The sequence below is a fragment of the Cnephaeus nilssonii genome, assembly GCF_951640355.1.
Source record: "Cnephaeus nilssonii genome assembly, chromosome: 11".
Lineage (NCBI taxonomy): Eukaryota > Metazoa > Chordata > Mammalia > Chiroptera > Vespertilionidae > Cnephaeus > Cnephaeus nilssonii.
In genome coordinates this window covers 60,301,852-60,324,510 of record NC_137082.1, presented here as the reverse complement: position 1 = coordinate 60,324,510, position 22,659 = coordinate 60,301,852, and the positions used below count along the sequence as shown (strand labels likewise).

The following is a 22,659-nucleotide window of genomic DNA, read 5'->3' as shown; positions in this document are numbered from 1 at the left end:
GGAAGGTATTATTGTTATCTTCATTTTATAGACAAGGAAAGTGAGAGGCACAGGCAAGTCAAGTCATCTGCTCAGAGTCACACAGCAGAGCTGGAATTCAAACCCAGGCCCTAGAGTTTATGCCTCTAACCATACCCTCTCTATTAGTTTTTAACTTTCAAAATAGAAACTCTGCAGGATACCATTACTGTGCAATGGTATCCTGGCTCTGTTTGCAGTAAGATTTCTTGAAGGAGTTGTTTTATGTGGCTGTCTGCCTTCCCTCACCCCTCATTTCCTCCCTTACCCATCCAGTCAGCCTCCCCTCACTCTTCTGTTGCTCTTTTTTTTTTTTTTTTTAATATGGAACGCTTCATGAATTTGCATGTCATCCTTGCATGGAGGCCATGCTAAGCTTCTCTGTATTGTTCCGATTTTCCTATATGTGCTGCCAAAGCAAGCACTCCTCTGCTCCTAGTTCCAGAGTTGTCCCAAGAGCTGCTATGGCACCTCCTGTTGTACCTCTGCTGCTGGGCCCTCAGCAGCATCATGCACACGTAGCCACTCGACCTCCTTGGCCCAGACACTCCTAATTTCCTGCTCTCTCCCTGCCCGCCCTGCTCAGTCTCTTTTGCTGGCTCATCTTCCACCAGTGAAGGCCAAGGTCCTTTCCACATATTCTCCCAGGCAGCTTTGAAATACCTTCAATTTGCCCAACACCCACATCTCTAGCCCTGACCTTCACTTAGAACTCAGGAGTTGTATACCCAACTGGCTACTTGACATCTCTGTGGATTGGGACAGGCTCCTCAATCTCAACACACCAAAAGGAAATTCACAGTCTTCCCCAAACCTGTCCCCCTGTCTCTGCCATTTCTGTAGCCATCATCACCATTCACCTGGTTGTCCAAGGCACAGATCTTGAGGTTATTTTCTTTCCCTCACTCTCCAAATTCAGTCCATCTGCAAGTCCTATTGCTTCTTCCTCCAGAGCATTTCATGTATCGGGTCATCTCCTCTGCATTCCCCCGACCACCACCCTGGCCTAAGCCACCACCAGGCCTCTAACAGCTGCCTGCCTGAGCCTGCCGTCACCCTGGCCCCATCAGACTTGTTCTTCACATCTGATGTTTCTTTTAAGATATAAATCAAGCCATGCCCACTCCTCTTCTTAAAACCCTCCTGTGACCTAAAGTGAAACCTGAATACTGCCTCCCAGAGCCCCTCATTCATGAGGATGGAGCCACGCCCCCCTTTCCTATCCCAGCGTGCTTCAGTGACCCCACGTTGCCTTTGTGGGAGATCACCAGACACGGCCTTTCCCTCCCCCACCGTGTGGTGCCATCTCCCACGTGGCTCTCATGAGGATTCCTGCAGAGGTTCCTGGGACTTGCTCCGGTCTGTCATTCAGAGCTCAGCTGAAATACCATCTTTCAGGGTTGCCTTCCTGCCTACTTAACATACCACTGGCCTCCTCACGACCCATCTCAGCTCTCTGGTATATCTCTGGGATTGGTTTCATGGGAGAAGGATACCTCCCTTTGTTCACTGCCTTAGCCTCAGCTCCTAGAACAGTGCCTGGCAGATTTGGGCATGCAGTAACCATACTCTCCTGAGATGCTAAATATAAATGTTGGAATAATTACTGGGTCCTCTCTTTGAGGTTATTTTAGAAAGTAAATGTGAGGAAAGCTTTTTCTTTTCTGCGGGCTGAGTTCTTCTTTTCCTCCAGGCTCTCAGTTCAGCTAAGTATACGGACATTTGCCTCCAGTGGGCTGATTTACTACATGGCCCACCAGAACCAAGTGGATTACGCCACGCTCCAGCTGCACGGGGGCCACCTCCACTTCATGTTTGACCTTGGGAAAGGAAGGACAAAGGTCTCTCACCCTGCGCTGCTCAGTGATGGCAAATGGCATACGGTACGCTCCCAGGAAGCTTCTGGTCACTCTTTCCAAGTGTTATTCCATCTATCTCTCGTAGTGACATTATTCCCTTGGCTTTCTGGCTTGCTTTGTGCTTGCCATCTCTCCTATAGAACGTAAGTACCTTGCAGGCAGGGACCTTTTCTGCTTCCTGAAATATCCCCAGGACCTAGCTCAGTGCCTGACCCCTCATAGGCACTCAGCAAACATTGGTGGAATAAATGAAAGGTCCCAAAATGTTCTCAACTTGACAAGAAGTAAATTAAGCCACCCATGGTGTGAGTGGCCCAAACCTGAGATCATGGTACCTGCTTTCTTATCAGTTCGACTCTGGCACACTTTCTTTTCTAAAACATGCATTGCCTGTGCCTGCTTCCGTCTTCTGCCAGGCTCAGTCTCTTAGCAACGCCAGCTGTGTAAAACTCTGAGCCATCCTTTAGGATGTCAGTCAGGTTATTACAGCTCTAATGAACAGAGTTGCAAACAAACATCTGTTAAAGTTTTCCCATCCTTAAAAATCATGGATGTTTTCATTTTGCTCTAGGTCAAGACAGAGTACATTAAAAGAAAGGGCTTCATGTCGGTTGATGGCCAGGAATCCCCCCCGGTGAGCACGGTGGGAGATGGCACCACCTTGGATGTGGAAGGAAAGTTGTACCTGGGAGGCCTTCCCTCCGATTACAGGCCCAGGAACATTGGAAATGTAAGCAGCATTTTCTGTATGGGGCCCACATTACCTTTATCTTTGTGCGTTTATTTTTAGAGGAACATGTCTTTGTTTAAATTGTCTTGTTTTGGACCTGGGGTTTGGCTGCAAGATGCAAACCTTTCAAACCACATCCCTAGTTTGTGTTTTTGGGCTTCCCCTTGAAGCCCAGCCAGCCCTCCTTTTAGTTAATGAACATTTGTCTTTCCATAACTACTTAGATCCAGTGAAATTTGGGCAAGTCCAGGGACTTGGTGTTTGCAGATTAGAAAACATTCTTAATTTCCACAATATTTGTCCAAAATAATAGAAAATACATATGCTGCATTACTAGCAAAGATACTTAAAGAGTCTAAGCTTTCAGTTAGACATTCATATGAAGTACTGTGGCAATTCCATTTTAACCTTTTGCACTCGGATGTCGAGTGTGACCCGACACGGTTAGCATTAGAATAAAGGAATCGAGAAAAAAGCGAGTGCAAAGGGTTAAAAATCAAATGATAACATTTTAATGTGTTTTGTGGAACTATAGGGAAATGTTGCCTTGCCCTCCTTGTCATATTCTCTGCCATCCCCTCTCACATTGTTTGGTTTAGGTCACCCACAGCATCCCCGCTTGCATTGGGGAGGTGACAGTGAACAGCAAGCAGCTGGACAAGGGCAGCCCGCTGTCTGCATTTGCAGTAGCCCAGTGCTATGCAGAGGCCCAAGAAGGAACTTTCTTCGAAGGAAGTGGATATGCAGCTCTTGGTATGTGTTATCGACAATCTCAAAAGACATCTCTGGGATTCTCTTGCGCTGTAAGATGATATGGACCCGAGAGTTATATGACAGGGCAGGACCCACTGGACAAGGCTGCAGCAAGACCATTTAGTTACATGTTCCAGCGTATTCTGATTTCTCCACTTCTCATGTACAGCTTTCTCACTTCCTGTGCCACCCAGATGGCCTGACAAAGGCTCCCACCCCAGGGGCAGTGCAGCTCCTGGCAACATGTGGCCCTGCTTTCATCTGTAGCCTCCCCACGTTTATGTAAGACATGCTCTCACTGTCCAAGTTCATAAAGGCCTTTGAATGAAAAGTCAGCAGCATAAAATATCTAGACCAGCCAGCCAAATGCAAGTCGGATTTGATGAAGAAATGAACTCCAGTTAGATTGTTGAAAATATCAATTAGAAGTCGAGGAATTTTAAATCTCTAAATTGCTTTAGAATGTCAATTCCTCAAGGCTTAGAACTAGGCCTCATAATGTATCTGGCATTGCCTCCTCATTTCAGATACTTAATTTGCTGGTTAGCTTCCCGTTTGCACTCAGAACCATGCTCCTCTTCTCCCGGTTCTCCTTCCTATCACAGGGAACTAACCTCTCTGGCCCCTTTGCCCTCGGCTTCCAGGAAGGTTCTGGTGAAGATTGGGGCAGGAGGGAGAAGGGGAGAAGCTAGTACACTTCTCTCCTCCACTCTGTGCTTCCAAGATCTGGTAATACCACCTACTCCCATTTTTCCTTCAGCCCTGGGTGTGGTAACAACTGCCTGCTATTATTGCTAATATCCCCAGTTTATCTCAGCTTTTTTATTCACCTGAATAAAAAAAATCATTCAATTAAGTCTCCACTTAAAAAAGAAAACAACAAAAAACCTAGTGGGGGCCCTCGCCTGGTTGCTAAGTTGATTCGAGTATTGTCCTGATAAACCAAGTTTGTAGGTTCAATTCCCAGTTAGGGCCCGTACAAGAATCAACCAATGAATGCATAAATAAGTGAAATAACAAATCAATGTCTCTCTCTGTCTCTCTCTGTCTCTGTCTCTCTCTCTGTCTCTCTCTCTCTCTCATCAATAATTTTTTTTTAATTTAAAAAATTGTGTGAACTCTAATATACTCAGTGAATGATGTCATACCCAGTATGTAGATATTGGGCAAATAAATGAACTATTCTTGCATAGATGATAAATCACTTTGCCTTTTCCCTACGTGGCTCTAGATGAGAGGGTGGGCCTGCCTAGATGGGAGTCTGGCTTAGCCCCGCGATTGTGTGTCTTTAGAAGCATCACTTCATCTTACAGATGTGCAAGCTGAGGCTCACAGGGGAGAGGTGACTTGCTGGTGGTAGAGCTGGATCCAGAGAAAGAGCTACTAGAGCCAGGTCTCCCGAACCTCAGACAGGGGTCCAGATGTACAGCAGATCCAGCCTACTGTGGGGTGGTGGGGTCTCTCCAACCTGAGCCTTCTTGGGCCGGGCAGGACTCACCCATAACTTGGGCTCTCCTTGTGTTTTTCAGTCAAAGAAGGCTACAAAGTGCGTTCAGATGTGAACATCACATTTGAGTTTCGTACCTCCTCAGAGAACGGCGTCCTCCTGGGGATCAGCAGCGCCAAAGTGGATGCCATTGGATTAGAGATTGTGAATGGCAAGGTAGGTGCTCATCTCCATCAAGTCACCCTTTGCCCTGGAGTCTGAGATAAGTGCAGTTGAGAAACAGTAGAAATACCTAGACCCACACTTTAATGGAATGGAGAAAAGGTTCAATATTAAAAAATAGATAATCTATATATGTAAAAGGCTAATATGCAAAGTGTCCCCTCAGCAGTTCAACCAGGAGACCGGAGTTCGATCGCTCTCTATGACATGCACTGATGACCAGGGGGCAGCAGGTCACTGAGGGAGGGAAAAAGGAGGCAGGTAGGTGGGGAGGCAGGGAACCTTATCAGCCCCGATGGAAGGCCAGACCTAGGGACCCTACCCATGCATGAATTTTGTTCACCGGGCCCCTAGTCCTAAAATACCGTACTTTTCGGCGTATAAGACGACTTTTTAACCCAGGAAAATCTTCTCAAAAGTCGGGGGTCTTATACGCTGGAAAATACGGTAGGTTAGAAAAATCTCTGACAATGTATATCAGATTGCTTAAAACCCAAATACCGTATTTTCCGGCGCATAAGACCCCCGACTTTTGAGATTTTCCTGGGTTAAAAAGTTGTCTTATATGCCGGAAAATATGGTACTTTTAAAGAACTTCTTTGTAAATTTAAATTTGAATTTAAAGCAAAACTGCAACTATAATACAAACAACTTCTTTTCCTGAACAATTTGAAACTAAGTTGCTGAATGGATGCTCCATTTTTCCTAATTTTATTTGGAAACTAGCGTTCCCGTTGCAGGAAAAATCCTGCAATAGGGTTTCCTGCTGCACTCTACCCCGCTCTGCCTGCTCTCCTCCCTTCTCCCCCGGCCCGCCTTCTCCACCAGCCTGCCTCCGCTCCTCCCTTCTCCCCCGGCCCGCCTTCTCCGCCAGCCCGCCTACTTTTCCCTTCTCCCCTGGCCCCGCCTCCGCTCTTCCCTTCTCCCCCGACCCGCCTTCTCTGCCAGCCCGCCTGCTTTTCCCTTCTCCCCTGGCCCCGCCTCCGCTCCTCCCTTCTCCCCCGCCTCGCCTTCTCCACCAGCCCGCTCTCCTTCCTTCTCCCCCGGCCCCGCCTCCGCTCCTCCCTTCTCCCCCAGCCCCGCCTGCTCAACTTCCTTCTCCCCCAGCCCCGCCTCCGCTCCTCCCTTCTCCTCCCCCTGGCTTGCTTGCTTCTTGGCAGCTTTGCTCCCTTCTGCAGCTCTTGGCTTCTTTCTACGCTGTCTTGATATGCAAATTAGCCGCCATCTTTGTTGGGATAATTTGCATATCCATCCTGATTGGCTGGTGGGCGTGGCTTGGCTGGTGGGCGTGGCTTGGGCATAGCGAAGGTGCAGTCAATTTGCATATTTGTCCATTATTAGACAGGATAATTACAGATGCATAGGAAGTTGCAATGAAAGGTCCTCTTTCACATTTTGCCTAGGCCCCTCAGTGGCAGCATCTTGCATAATTCTAGTGCAACCTCAAATCCATGAAACTGGCATTGGCACAATCCACTGAGCTTAAGTTGAGCCAGTTATACATGTATGTGTTTTACCATATGTGTAGCTTCAGATACCCCCCCACCACAATCAAGACCCTTAATTGTACCATTACTACAGTCTCCCTGGAGCTACTCTTCTGACTTTCTCCCTGCATCCTAACCCCTGGCAACCACTGATCTGTTCTTTATCTTATAGTTATTTCAGGATTGCTATACAAATGAAGTCATGCAGTATGTGTCCTACTGAGATTGTCTTTTCAACTCAGCCTCATTGCCTGGTGGTTTAGCTGGGTTGTTATGTGTACCAATAGTTCATTTCTATTTATTTACAGAGTATTCCATGGGATGATGTACCACAGTTTAATTTTTTTAATGCAAAAATCATTTTTTTTTTCTATAAGTATTCTGCTCTTGCTTTTCAGGCTCCAGTCTTCGTGTTAGGAACAAAATTATCTCAATAATTAACAGTACTTTAGTCTCTTCTGTTCTAAAACTATCTCCTTCAGAGTTTCTGCCAGTTCTCATTCTTCCTCTCTCCTTAGAGTCTATTCGGGTGTGCTTTATTTACTAGATTCAGAGGAAGGGAGCCTTAATTGGCCCTTTTCTTTTCTGTTTGCTCTCTCCTGACAGCTGATGAGGTATTAAGGACTTTCCAGATCTTCAGTCGCAGCCTGTCTTTGTGCATTGGCCAGTTGTCCCTGGTGGCTGTAGGAGCAATCTGAAGTCTCCTCATTACCAGTGCAAGGGGACTGCCCCTGGACATTTGGCCAATGTCCCTTATAGACCAGGCTTCCCATCCCAGCTGTCATAGGCACTGCTGCCTCTTCATCTTCGGCCACCTTCTGTATCCCCCGGAAGGTCCTATGAAAACCTGGGAATGTCTGTCCTGCCACTCATAAGACATGGGGAGTCAGGGTGTGGACTTGGGTCCTCTCTCTGCCATTTCTGCCACCATTTCTACTGCACTGTGGTCAGTCTAAGTTGTTTGGGACTAACATGCTTGGCTCTTGAACTACTGCTTCCTGGAAAAACAAGGAATAAGTCTCTATGCTCTAGATTCCCCCAAACTTACCTTTTGTTTCTAGTATTTCCTGTTTACTCCCCACAGGGGTTTTGGTTCCTAGGAGATCCTAAATGAGGGTGGGAAGAATAGAAGAAAGTCATCTGATCTCTTGCTTCACTTCTTGTCCTTCTTACTTCACCATCATGTCCCAACAAAACTGCCTCTACATCATATTGCCGCTCTCTACCCTGTGACTTATAGCCAACTTTTTCCCTCATCTGTACTTCAAAAGGATTTTGAAAATTATGTGACATTTAAAAAATGTTATCAGAAGTGTAATGTGGTGAGCTGGCACGGCCATGGGTGAACCTGAGAGGGTACAGTGAAGGATTTAGAAAAGACAGACAAGAGAATAAAGCTGGGCGCTAGGTGGGGCGCTGCCCTCTCTGATGGAGAGACAGCGCTACAGCCTGCAAGCCAAGTCTTTATTTTATAGTCAGACTAGAGGCCCGGTGCATGAAATTCATGCACGGGTGTGAGTGTGTGTGTGTGTGTGTGTGTGTGTGTCCCTCAGCCCAGCCTGCACCCTCTCCAATCTGGAACCCCCTCGAGGGATGTCCAACTGCCCGTTTAGGCCCAATCCCAGTGAGATTGGGCTTAACCGGGCAGTCAGACATCCCTATCATAATCCAGGACTGCTGGCTCCCAACTGCCTGCCTGCCTGCCTGATTGCCCCTAACCGCTTCTGCCTGACATCCTGATCACCTCCTAACCACTCCTGCCAGCCTGATCGATGCCTAACTGCTCCCCTGCCGGCCCGATTGCCCCTAACTGCCCTCCCCTGCTGGCCTGGTCGCCCCTAACTGTCCTCCTCTATAGGCCTGGTCGCTCCCAACTGCCCTCCCCTGCTGGCCCGGTCACCTCTAACTGCCCTCCCTTGCCAGCCTGGTCCCCCCTAACTGCCCTCCCCTGCTGGCCTGGTCACCCCTAACTTCCTTCCCTTGCCAGCCTGGTCACCCCCAACTGCCCTCCCCTGCTGGCCTGGTTGCCCCCAACTGTCCTCCCCTGCAGGCTTGGTCACCCCTAACTGTCCTCCCCTGCAGGCCTGGTCACCCCTAACTGCCCTCCCCTGCCGGCCTGGTTGCCCCCAACTGCCCTCCCCTGCTGGCCCGGTCACCCCTAACTTCCCTCCCTTGCCAGCCTGGTTGCCCCTACCTGCCATCCCCTGCTGGCCTGATTGCCCCTAACTGCTCTCCCCTGCTTTCCTAGTTGCACCTAACTTCTTTCCCCTGCTGGCCTGGTTGCCCCCAACTGCCCTCCCCTGCAGGCCTGATTGCCCCTAACTGCTCTCCCCTGCTGGCCTAATTGCCCACAACTGCCCTCCCCTGCTGGCCATCTTGTGGCAGCCATCTTTGACCACATGGGGGTGGCCATCTTGTGTGTCAGAGTGATGGTGAATTTGCATATTACCTCTTTATTATATAGGATTCCACGAGGCAAAGTAAGGGCATGGTTACAATGTTCTTGTGGGTTTCGAATCTACTCAATTACATGCACCTGTTCAAGCTTTGTTTACTTACTGCACTTCCCACAGCCTATATCACTTAGCCATGTGGGACCACAGGTTTGAACCATAAGGTCAAGCTTACAACTACTATAGCCTTTAGCTATAATTTTGCTGGGACTTGCACATGGCTTTGCCACGAGAGGATCATGCCCTCTCATTAGTCCCAGGCTTGAACCTGTCCAAACACTGTAGCTGCTCTCCATAGTGTAATAGTTGCAAAAAATGTAATGTTTGATGTACCATGTATTTTACCACCATTACTGGCTTATTTTATTATTCTTTTAAAACATTTTTAGTGGTTGCCCCTGGGTTTACGATACACATCTTTAATTTGTCACAATCTACCTTGAAATAATACTGAGTAGCTTCACATCCTATATAATAAAAGGCTAATATGCAAATTTTACCCATGCATGGGAGTTCAACCAACCAGGAGCTAGACCTGCACCGACCACCATGGAGCAGCACAGAACATGGTGGGCATCGGCAACACAGTGCTGGCAGCGGGCAGCAGTGGAGGTGCTGCCAGCCCCGATGGGCCCTGATGAGAGCGGGACTGTGGAGGGATGGTGGAGCAAGTGAGCGGGTAGCACCAGGCCAAGGCAGGTGCGAAGGGAGGCCCTGGTTGGCAGTGGCAGTAGGCAGCCAGGGGAAGGGAGGCCTTGGCTAGCAGCCGGCAGCCACTAGGGACCCTACCTGTGCATGAATTTCATGCACTGGGCCTCTAGTATAACATAAGAACCCTACAACAGTATATTTATAATTCTTCCCTCCCATCTCTTTCAAGTCTTAGTTTTTTTGTTACCATTCATTGTGGTTGTGGTGGAGCATCTATAGTTTGTCAGAAGGGACTTAGTAAATGTTGCTCCATAGGTGCTAGCAACTGCTAGGAACTGACACCCTCAGTAAATCCATCAGCTCCTGTTGTCCTGAAAAGGGGGAATCGACTTGAGGACCCAATGCTAAGTTAGGTGGTGGCTCAGCCTTGTTCCATGGGAGGTGGCCGTTGCCCTTTCTGAAATTTCAGGGATAAGATAGCATCTGAATTCTTTAAGAGGCTATTTTTAAAAACGAGTGTTTATTTTTTAATTTGCTCTCCTTTTTTGGCAAAAGGCTAGTATTTTATCCACTTAAAGTGATTTATAGACATGGACTGTGTTCCTTAAATATGGAAAACTTCACTAAGATATTTGCTTGTGTCTGTTGTTTGTTTAGCTCTTGTTTCATGTTAACAATGGCGCTGGTAGGATAACAGCCACATACGAGCCCAAAGCTCCCAATACTCTCTGTGATGGAAAATGGCACACACTGCAAGCAAACAAAAGCAAGCACCGCGTGGTGCTGGTTGTGGATGGGAACGCCGTTCATGCTGCAAGTCCACACATCCAGTCCACCTCAGTGGACACCAACAATCCCATTTATGTTGGTGGCTATCCCGGTACGTACAGGTGTCACTTTCCAGGGCATTGTCACTAGGGGAAGTCTTAATTCAGGTGGATACAGACTAGGGATTAAGAAAAATACATTGTTTGGGTAACAAATCCTTTACCATTTCAGAAAGGCTATTTCAAATACATAGGAATTCTTGGGAAATTAAAATAAAATACACATGTAAATTGATGATTAGGTAAGACTCGGAGAATATTGGATGTGATGCAAAAGAGCTGGGGGGTTTACCAAGGCAAGTCACCTTAGATGAGTCGCGTTATAAGGAATCATTTTTGGGTGGATAATCATGTTAGAAGACAAATACGTATCTTATCCCCTCACATCGGTTTTGGGTTAGAATTATGCATTTTCAGAAGTTCCAAGTAAGTGTTACAAATGATAAACACCTCTTATGACATTTTAAGTCACAACTATGTCTTTAAATTATTACATGCTAAGTTTTCGTTGACTTATCACAGAAGCCAAATGTGTGGAAGAATATTCTAATTTTGATATAAAAACCAGTTGAGTTTATTTTTGTTCTTATTGTGTTGTCCATGTCATTTAACCAAATTAACCAGGACTTCTTTCCCAAACAGCTGATGTAAAGCAAAACTGCCTGAGCAGCAAGACCTCCTTCCGGGGCTGTTTGAGAAAGCTCACTCTGATTAAGGGCCCGCAAGTGCAATCCTATGACTTCAGCAGAGCTTTTGACCTACAAGGAGTTTTCCCTCATTCCTGTCCTGGGTCTGAGCCCTGAACTTCAGGGAAACTCCTCAATTCGGATCAATCATCGCTTATATTTTGAAGAGTTATTTTTGTGAATTAAAATTTCTTCAGATTTCATTTCCAACTCAGGTTAAGTGTTTTCATAGAGAAATTTTGTGTTTGTTAAACTAAAACCACATGTACAACAAATACCTCTATTAAATAGTTTAAAATGTACACTGAATTCATTGGCTTTGTTCAAGTTCTTTTAATAATTTTGTTAACATTGAATATTCTGTTAATTACTTGACAGAATTTCAGTTTTATTTGTAAGCTTTTAGAAAATAAAATATTATAGACTATAATAGATTAGAGCAGAAAATGAATACTTTCCTGTCTTTACCAAAATTTTAAGTTCTGATTTCTACAACAGGGAAGCAGTGCTATTGGTTATTCTCCAGCAGAGGGCACTAGCTGTTTGCCACATAAGCATTAAGACAGGCTCCAGGGGGTCAAGGGGCACATGGAGCAAAGGAAAGAGCTGGAACCTCCTTTAGATATATCTTTGTTGAGTCAGGACATAACAGCACTTTTCAGGACAAAAGGCAATGCTACTACTTTGCTCTTCCTTCATTGTCTTTTTATTTTCACCCCTTGGAATGAGAAAGTTTCCTTAATCAGTTACTTTCTCTGGGAGAATGTGTACAATTTCAAAAGAAGGAAAATTTAAAAGCCACACATACATTCTTTTCAATGAACTAAGCAGCTTTAAACCCAGATTTCTGAAGTCTTATTTGATTCTCTCCAAATATATTTAGTTTTGCTCTGTGCCCATGGCTGGGGTCAAAATGGTTGTTATTCCATAATCTTTAGAAAAATGATTTCATTTTTCAAATGCTTACTTGGAGAAGAGGTCTCTACCTCTCTAGCAGTGACCTACTTTTCCAATCTGGAGGATGATAAATTCAATTTCTATTTCTGTGAGAGATTTTAATTTGATAAACAAGAAAGGCAACTGTGGTCATGTTCCCTATATCCATCTTCTGTGCCTTGCTCATGTTTCTGAACTCCTATGGCCATCTGCACTTCCTTCCCAGTTAAGTATCTGCCTGAAGATATAGAGAAAGGTAGCAGCCAATTGGGAAGTCTGAGTTCTGTAGCACCTGGCAACTTGAGAATGCACACTCCTGCAGCCGAAAGGCAGCCACCCGGGCCACTGGGTTAGGAAAGGAGCATTTGCATCTCAGCAGTGAAAATGCACAAGGGGGCAGCCCTCAGGGGACTGTGGGTGGCCTTTCTGTTCATGTGTCTATGGAAACTATCCATAGCAAGAGACGACAGCTTGGCCATTCTAGACCTCAGTTTACCACCTTGGGTGAAGAAGTGATTCAAACCAGGAGACAGAGCAGACTGTAGAGTTGCCTCAGACTTTTTGCCCCTCCCTCTTCCCTCTCCCTCCTTCTTACTCTCCCTGCCCACTTATTAATGGAAATAAAACAGAGTTTGGGATTTTGTCAGGTGAGCATTAGTCATTATTCTGCAGAATCACTTCAAGTTTCATGTGCTTTTAGATTGTTTGATAGTGAAGAATGGCACATTTTATACCTAAGATTCAATCCACAAATTGTTTTCTTGCCATCAAGAAGTAACTGGACAAAGGAAATGTGTGTTGCATTGTATGTAATACAGGATGCAAATAAAACATCAGAGAGTTTACTCCTGCACAGACAATAAAAGGATTAATTGCATCTGTAAAAACCTTTAAGAAGAAACATTTAAGAAGAAACCAAGTATCCTCTATAATAAAACCCTAATATGCAAATCGACCAACGACAGAACACCTGGTAGCTATGACGCGCACTGACCACTAGGGGCAGATGCTCAACTCAGGAACTGCCTCCTGGTGGTCAGTGTGCTCCCACAGGGAGAGCGCCACTCAGCCAGAAGCTGGGCTCATGGCTGGCCAGCGCAGCAGCGGTGGCAGGAGCCTCTCCCGCCTCTGCTGCAATGCTAAGGACCCCTGGGGGGGGGGGAGCAGGCCTAAGTCAGCAGGCAGACATCCCCCAAGGGGTCTCAGACTGCGAGGGGTGCAGCTCCCCGCTCCCCCCAGTGCACAAATGTTTGCACCGGGCCTCTAGTCTTTAAGAAGAAATCAAGTTCAAAATGGGGGAGAGCAAGGGAGGGTGTTTTCATCATTCCATATGGGTATTGTGAACTGTAAACAAACCATAAGGTAGAGAGGTTGGGCCTGGATCAATTACTGAAAAGAAATAACAAAAATAACTAAGTTCCAACAGTTTTAGAGTTCTAGAAAGAGTCCTAGAATTTTCAAAGTGCTCTTACAGAAATGATCTCATTTTAACATAATGATTATGCAGCAGGCAGAATGTGAGATTCATTTTACAGGAGTAGTGTCAATATCCTATATACAATATATCACATCTAATAAATAACAGGGAGCCCAGGTAATCTAAATATTGGTCTAAAACTTTTGGAAACAGCTGCCTACTTCCCAAATGGCAGTACTGACATCACGGGTGAAGTTATTTTTGGACAATTTAGACTAAAAATAATCCAGAGGGGAGTATTTTTAGACCAAATTATTAAGATAATCCTTATGGGTTTTTACTTATTACATAAATGTCTCTCACAGATAATGAACAATGGGGAATAAGAAAGCAATCACAAGATCTTATACTTCCAAGCTATTAAAGACAACATTCATTTATTCCATTTATATTGAACAACTACCACGTGCTAGCCACTGTGTGAGATGGTAGGGGTCCCATTATAATGTGGAGGGAAAAGGGGCTCTATGAAACGTAACCTCACGGGGTGATCTGGTCACAAATTCTTAATTGGGCAGGGTCATGGTGGGTAGTCATACCCCAGGTATATAATTGTTTAGTGCTTTGCCTTAAGCAAGCTCTATCCATTGTTTCTGTGCATCTAGTTTTGAAATAAGCCACAACCACCGTCAAGAGAGCACATACTCTTAACTATCCTGTGCTCCAGCCCTGCCTTGCGGTTTCCCACCAGCAGAGGCCATGGTGGTCACTTCTCTATCACTGTCCCGCCACTCCGGAGCAACCAGCTACCACTCTGGAGCAGATGCTGTTGATGCCTCACCCACTTTCCCTGAACAGGTGATAAGATCACATCTACCAGATCCTACCTACTCTTCCTGAGCACTTTCTCTTGACTCCCAGGGCCACAACAGCCGGGGAGCGGCCCTCTGCCCAGGAAGCAGCCCCTGCCTCCACCCTAGTTTGATTCCCTGGCCTGCAATCTCGCCTGCAAACCTCTGTGGCCGGTGCCTCCTTTATCTCAGCCCCATTCAGACTCTGGGTTTCCTGACCCCTCACCCCCGACCCAGACCTCCGCCCAGCCAGGATCTCTGGACAGGACTCCAGTCATCTTTATGGATAGTCGTGGGCATTGGTTACTTTAGAAAGAAATGGTACAAAAATTGGGGGGGGGGGGAGGGAGTGGGTGGCACGGAGTACACCTGGCCCAGCTGGCAGCATGGATAAGGGTGCTGGGAGTGGCCAGACCCAGGCCCTTCTGACTCGTCTGCCGGCGCAACTAACCACGGGCAATGGGTCTCGGGTCACTCAACGTCTGCGCTGCCGCCCCTCCCTGGTCCCCAAGGTCGGCTTTCTTGGCCCCTTTAATACTCGGCCCCTGTGGGTGCAGCAGCTGCCTGGTTCTCTCTTCCGGTCCCCACTTCTCAAGCCGGCAGGGAGGGAACACAAGCGCAAAGTTCCTCCACGCCACGTCCTCTGGGTCAGCGTGGCGAGGCGTGGAAAGTGGACCAGGGCGCAGGATGCGGGGTCGCTCAGGCCCAAGAGGCTGTTGGAGGCTGGCGAAGGCTCCAAGCCGCCCCGCCACCCCCAGACAGAAAGGCAGGGGTGGGCGGGGCTGTGCGTCGGGGGCGGGACCTGAGAGCGCTGAGGGGCCCAGAGGGCGGGGCTGGCCCGGCGGAGGGGCGGGGTCAGGGGGCCCTGGAGAGGAGGGGGAGTGGGGCCGCTGTGTGGCTTGTTTAGCCTTTGGTGGCCGTTGGTAGCCGTTGGTGGCCGTTGGAAGGTGTGGTCTCGGACCCGGGGCCGGAGCCGCTCACCTGACCGCGTTGCGCAGCTCTGCAGGCGGCAGAACCCCACAGGCACCCCGGCTGCCAGGAGCGTGGCTCCCGAGCGTCCTGCATAGAGAGGGTCTGGACAGGGGGGGCGGGGGGTGGGTTGGGAAGGACAGGGGTCCCCTGGACGTGCAGAAAGTGGTTTTGGGGGGAACCAGCGGGTGTTTCCAGCAAAGCCACGTGTCAGCCTTGTATGATCTCTTTTAGAAAACTGGAAAGCAGACTAAAATAACCTTTATCCAGAGTGGGCTAGGGCAACAAGCGGACAGGGGATTAGGGGTGCTGCTCCTGAAGGCAGCCCTGGATGGGGCGATGGGTGGGTCTGTGATGATGTCACTGGAGTTCCTCTGAGACTGGGGATGGCGAGGAGAGGCTGTGGGCAGCAAAAGGAAAAGGCTGTGATGTGTGATTCTCAGAGGAAAACAGCTGAGAAAGGTGGGGCCTGGGCCTGGGCCCTCTTGGGCAGACTCCAGCCATGGAATGTGGAGTCGGCTCCAGCGGGATCTCTTCTAGAATTGAGGGTGTCATATACCTTTTTTATTCTCTTGCTTTAGAGGGCAGGGCCGGACCCAGCAGATGGAAGCTACGGGGAGGGAGGGCAATTTAGATTTAACTGAAGGTAAGGATGCAACTGCCCAGCGGCAGTGAGCACCCCATTCCTGCAATCAGGGGATCCTGTGCCACAAAGGCTGCACTTACAGTGGAAAGAGCTCGGGTTTGGAAATGGGAGTCTCTGCTAATGGGTCTGAGTTGGTCACTTAACTCTCTAAGCCTACATTTCCTCATTCCTAAAATGTTGATAAGACCAGTCTTGCTACCTCATAAACTGTGGCGGAGGTTAAATTTGATAGCAACACGTGAAAGTGCTTTACACAGTAGTGATGACTAGAACTAACAATTGCTGACTCCATCCCAGTACTCAAAGGGGCTTCCCATAGGCAACTCCTTCAATCCTCACATCCGCTCTTTGTGGTGCATATATTATCCTCCCTTTACAAATGGAGATCTGGCAGCTATGGTTTAGGTAGCTGCAGAATCAAAGCTTGAGTTGATGCACACTGACTCCAGAGCCTGCTCTCAGCATTGAGCTGTAGAACCTAAATCCAATGCTGCTGCTTTTGTTCTCAGCATATTGCAGCACCGACTCCAAATTTGGGCAAGGTACTGAACTACGTTTCTTCTCATTCCAGCAGTAAGATTTGCTGATTCTAGCAACTCTACCTACATGGTTATAGTTTAATTTCTCGGAACCAGCAATAGTCTTTTTACCCATAAGAGAATCCTGTCAATATGCAAATATCCCTTGGGATGGTCAGAAGATTAAGAAAAGGTGTCTAATAACAAGGCAGACCTAAGTAAAAAGACCATGGAGGAGAGCTGGGGAGGAGGTGATACTGAACAATTTGCCTCTCAACTAGAATTCTGAGTTGTTTATGGTGAAGGACCAGTTTTGTTTTTTCTAAAATTTCCTATCGTGGACTGACATTTTTGTAAAATATTAGGAAAATGATTTACTAAGAAAATGATATGAAAATACAGACATAATACAAACCCAGTTTTTAAAATTAAAGATGGCACAATAAAACTGCATTTTATTAACTATAATTAGAATAAATATAAGAGGGACAAGAGAAAAGAATTTTAAATTAATACATATTATGAAAATAAGTATATAGGGGATATAGAGAATTCCTATTATATATTTTGCCATTGCACAATTGTGCTTCTTAATTTATCTAATATCTTTTAAGGTTTATGACATGCCTTCCAGGTGGTAAGGCATATCGAAATGACTTTTATATTTTGTTTTAAAAACTCAGAAACTAGTCTCATAGTTATGTTATTGCAATGTAAGAGGAGATTTTAAAATGGCTTCAGCAAGTTCAAGATAATTCATTTTTAACTTTGACCCAAAATAAAATAGGTGATGCTATATTTTCAAAATTCATTTTCAGTCCATCAGTACCTGCTCCACAATTTATCTTGTAAAATTATAGTTACATTTCAATTAAGTTTTATAGACATTACCTTTCAATGAATACAGAGCTATGATTTTCCAACCTATGGATCTTCTATAAATGAAAAAAAAACATTAAATCATTCTGTCAAATTCATAAGATATTTACAACTTCTCAGTTTGGCAATCCTATATAATAAAGAGGTAATATGCAAATTGACCACCACTCCAACACACAATATGACTGCCCCCATGTGGTCAAAGATGGCCAGCCCCATGTGGATACAAGATGGCCACCACAAGATGGCCAGCAGGGGAGGGCATTTGTGGGCGATCAGGCCAGCAGTGGAGGGCAGTTGGGAGGGACCAGGCCTGCAAAGGAGGGCAGTTGGGGGTGATCAGTCCTTCAGGGGAGGGCAGTTAGGGGTGACTGGGCCAGCAGAGGAGGGCAGTTAGGGGTGACTGGGCTGGCAGGGGAGGGGAGTTGGAAGTGACCAGGCCTGCAGGGGAGGGCAGTTGGGGGTGACCAGGCCTGCAGGGGAGGGCAGTTGTGGGGGACCAGGCCTGCAGGGGAGGGCAGTTGGGGGTGACCAGGCCTGCAGGGGAGGGCAGTTGTGGGGGACCAGGCCTGCAGGGGAGGGCAGTTGGGGGCGACCAGGCTGGCAAGGGAGGGAAGTTAGGGGTGACTGGGCCAGAAGAGGAGAGCAGTTAGGGGCAATCGGGCTGGCAAGGGAGCAGTTAGGCATGGATCAGGCTGACAGGGGAGTGGTTAGGGGGTGATCAGGCAGGCAGGCAGACGAGAAGTTGGGAGCCAGCAGTTCTGGATTGTGAGAGGGGTCCCAGATTGGAGAGGGTGCAGGCTGGGCTGAGGGACACACTCCCTTCCCCCCGTGCACAAATTTCGTGCACCGGGCCTCTAGTAATAAGATAATCACCGACTTCAATGATAGTCATTGTTAAATTGTGGAACATGTCAAAAATATGTATAGCAGTTCTTCCAAGCTCCTACCTTGTGTTTTGACCTTTAGTCATATATTCCTTGGCAAAACATGTTGCCATCCTTCCTTGTATGGAAGCATAAGCATCTTTAAAGATATTGAAGATAACAGAAAAATGAGCAAGACTATCCAGTTTACACTTAAAAATATTAAAACCAAGCTAGTTTCTTGTGTTGTAGAAACATGAAGAATTTGTGTTGTAGTTCAAACATTCTTACACTTTTCCACCTCATAAAGATCCTAACACAACATCTAGTACCAGTTACGATTCAACTTCCATGCTATTACATTACAAAGGACTAATCTTAAATTTACAACGTTAGGTTTTGCTGTGTCACTAAGCATACTTGCTGGTTCTGCTGACATTTTCATAGCAAGTCTTTTCTCCATGAAGAAAGTTGTAAACTGATTCTAGTTAGTTGCAAGCTCTCAATCTGGGAATCCAAAATGTTTTCTTCTCACGCAGTTGTGCCATCAGAACAAACTTCTACTCCAAACTTAAATTCCAAAGTTGTCACAATGTAATCAATCCTCCAGAGTTTTATTCAGTTCAGAGCTAGTTGTGTTAATAATAAATCTGGAAAAATGTGTATCTTTTCAATATATATCCTGTTCAAATTACATAATACTAAAAAACTGTCATTGGTAGCAATATATGTGCAGTTGTCAAGTTGCAGTGAAAAATGAGTAGCTTTATATATTCTATGAGTTGGGCTTATATCTTAGTAGCCAGTTCCAAAGCACATCAGAGTTGAAAGTGGTACTTGAATTCTGGGTTTCACCCATTTCTAAGCAAACACCCCAATGTAATCTTTTGACTCAGCAATTATAAATGGCTTTTTAATCTTAACAACCTAAAGAATAATTCTAAATCAAACCCCCAAAAGTGTTAATATTTATCTATGTAATACCAAACATCTGTTTCCATCTGTCTTTTTATTCAAAACTCTCAATTATTTTTGTTTTGAATTTGATAAGTAAACCTCACTTAATATCCAGTTGAATTAATGACTTCATTAGTCAGTGCTTTTCCACAAACTGCACTATGGGTTTATCACTGTGCCATACAAATTACTTGCCTAATGTAGCTACTAAATATGTGTAGCTACACATATTTAATATAAATATATATTAAAAGTCTTAATTAAAAGTCAAAATGATTTTAAAAACAAATGATCAGTGAATCATAAATGCATACAGATTATACAATGTTGGGCTATGGCTGCCAAACATAAAAAGACACACATTTGAAGGAAGTCCTTCTATGCCCAACAAGTACACAGCTTGTGCCACATGTCCCCCTGGGGACATTTGTCTGGAAATATTTTTGGTTGTCACAACTGAGAGAAAGGGGAAGTGCTACCGGCATCTAGTGGGTAGAGGCCAGGGATGCTGCTAAGCATCCTACCATACCCAGACAGTCCCCACAACATAGACTTATCTGGCCCCATATGTCAGTAGTGTGAGGTTCAGAAACCATGATTTAGTTATAGCTTTTTCTTCTAAGGTAACATCTTTATGGAGATATTTATAGCAATTGCTAATCCTGGGTATTTACTGTATATAAGTGCTTTCCAAAATCAATGAGACGTTTCAAGTTTCCTGAATAAAGTTTATTAGTACCCTGTGTAATAAAATATTAGATATGTAGAACTACCAATTTGAGTATGCTGATACTCATAGTTTTAGTAGTTTTTAGAGAAGTAGATTATAATGTTAGTTTTACAATTTTCAGGTGAACATTCTGCTAAAAGAAGACTGTTCAGGAAACACACACTTTTCAGTTACACCTGAATAGTACATACAGTCTGAATGGACACCGAGTTATTATTATCGTCTTTTGATGTGGTGACCTGCAGTCATATATTCCTTGGCAAAACATGTTGCTATCCTTCCTTGTATGGAAGCATAAGCATTATGCTTCCTGGCGTTAGCTTTCGTCTCATATATTTCATCATCAGATCGACCACTCAGTCACAGCAGAGCCTGCATCAGTTTCATATCTACTGAAGAGTTTTCAGGTGGTGCCAAAGTCTGAGGAGCTGCCTTTGTCACAAATTGTATAATTTCATCCACAGACCAGTGTGGAGGCTGTGGTGGAACCTTGCTTCAGTACTCTGAGGTCAGCTCCAGTCTTAAACTGGGACTTCGCTTCTCCTCAGAGAGAATCCCAGGGACGGCTGAAGAAGAGCCCTCCCCCTTTCACATCTGCTAACAGGCTGTGTGCAACTTGCCTGATGCTGTACTGGACCCAGCTCCAAATGGAATGGAAACTCTGGACCCTTGCTCTAATTATAGTTTGACTGAAACCCCAGCTACACTTTTTCTATATGTGGACTATGGAAAATAGGATGTTGGAAACCCAGAGATGCAATTCCACAGAAATAAAGCTTTCTAGCATATTTCGTCCTGCCATAGGGGCCTCTGGAAATGCTTATTCCAGTGGTACCCCAAGAACCCCACTCCCACTAGCAATGGGGAAAGAAGAGGCAGACTTTTCTCCATAACACTTCTTGACTGAATGGAAAACTGTCCATGGTAGAAATCAATGACAGTGTATTCAGCAGTGGTGATGAGCTTGATGTGGTTGACACAGGCTGAAAAGAATTCCTTTGGTAAAGGTAAAAGTTTACGGACTTTCTCCAGGCTGGGCCTGGACAGGTAGTTGGTTGAATAAGCAGGTTTTACCAAAAGCCTTTGCTCTCAGGCGTGAGGGATGTCATTTCCTCCTGAAACAGTAGTTCTGCATCTGATGGGAATGGCTCTATTGTGAGTGCTCAGGGGAGAGAGGAATAACATAAAGTGGAGGCTTCTGAGAATGTCATTGGGCACTTCTGTTTCCTGATGTGTCTCTCTTGATGATTTATTTTTGTCATTTTTATCTTGAGAAAGTGTTTTTCACTGAAGGAAGATGGAAAGAGTATGTTCCCACCAGAGGAGGCAGCAGCCACGTCTTCTCTAGGGAGGAATCCATAAACAGTCCATCTTGGAGGGGACAATCCACACGGGTGTGTTTGGCCTGCCAGTGCGCCTCACCCCTGGGGCCCCATCAGCAAGTGTGGGCAGCTGTGGGGCTCTCTTCTGATCCCAGTTTGCACTAGAGCTTCCCTGTTTGCTCCCAGAGACACAGACTGCAGACATCACTGCGGTGGTTGGCTCAGCAATGCCATCCGGCTCTGTCTAGCAACTTTACACAAGTTGAGATGTAGGAGAGCTCTTCTCTAGCCATCAAATGTGATTTAAACTTTATCTCCTTCAATACCTGCAATAGTTGCAGTGCAGATCACATAAGGGCTCTTTCTGTTTATTGCTTCAAGTTTCATTCCCACTTAAATTATTTAAGACTGTTTTGGGGAGTTGCTCCTTAAAGAATGTCAAAGTTGTGACCTCAAATCCACCTATAGTTCATAAGAGAGACATTGGCAATGATGACGCATTCATCTGGAATCCCAGGGAAAGCTGAAGTAAAGCATCCCTCCCCCCCTTCACATGTGCTAACAGGCTGTGTGTCTGAGGAACCTGTAAGTCTCCTAAAATCATTTCTATTGTCACTACTGTCCAGTGTTAACTGTAATGTAGCACCTGAAATTCCAATGGCTGTGGCAATACATGCTGAAGCAACACAGTCAAGGTAACATGCTTCCCTTTCAAATCAACCTTGAAGTTGTTAGCTAGAGGCTTCTTGGACTGGGTGAAAGGAGCACAGGAAAATCCTGTGCAGAGGAGACAGTCTTGATTGTTCTAATACTTTTTAAATTAATTTGTTATAAATAACAAGAAAGGAGCAAAGGGAAGTCAGACATTATAGGCATGTTTCCTGCAAAACATTGGGGAAAGGGGACTGGACACGGGAAGACAGACACATGCCCAGTAAGGTTGGGATGACATAGGGAAGGTACTTGCCTGTCAATCACACCTGGGGACAGAGATGGTTGGTCAGAATGGATGTGTCCACTGCAAGCACACGGAAATGTGGGACATATAATCCCCTAAACAAAGAAGGTTGTGCTCTTATGCTCCTGGTTCCTCTTGGCATGCTTAGCTTGTGCTTCACATTTGGCTTCCTGGCATTCTCTTATGTGACCCATGACCATGTGGACCCCACACACACAATGGCCCAATGGACTGCAACTTGCCCAATTACTGGGCCCAGCTCCAACATGGAATGCAAACTCCACACAGACTCTAATTTTAGCTTTACTGAAACCCCAGCTACACTTCTTCTATATGTGGACTATGGAAAATAGGATGGAAACCCAGAGATGCAATTCCACAGAAATAAAGCTTTCTAGCATATCTCATTCTCCCACAGCGGCCTCTGGAAATGCTTATTCCAGTGGTACCCCAAGAACCCCACTCCCACTAGCAATG

The 22,659-nt window shown here is 45.8% G+C and overlaps 1 protein-coding gene across 1 annotated transcript in view; it reads left to right on the top strand.

The window, feature by feature from the left end:
- Positions 1-11,430, top strand: part of LAMA1 (laminin subunit alpha 1) — a 144,407-nt gene extending 132,977 nt beyond the window's left edge. The window contains exons 58-63 of the mRNA XM_079783773.1: positions 1,712-1,901; positions 2,449-2,607; positions 3,207-3,360; positions 4,890-5,023; positions 10,278-10,500; positions 11,090-11,430. Coding sequence (XP_079639899.1) covers positions 1,712-1,901; positions 2,449-2,607; positions 3,207-3,360; positions 4,890-5,023; positions 10,278-10,500; positions 11,090-11,250 — 1,021 coding nt within the window. The 3' untranslated portion in view covers positions 11,251-11,430. The remainder of the gene's footprint in view (positions 1-1,711; positions 1,902-2,448; positions 2,608-3,206; positions 3,361-4,889; positions 5,024-10,277; positions 10,501-11,089) is intronic.
- Positions 11,431-22,659: the final 11,229 nt, after the last annotated feature.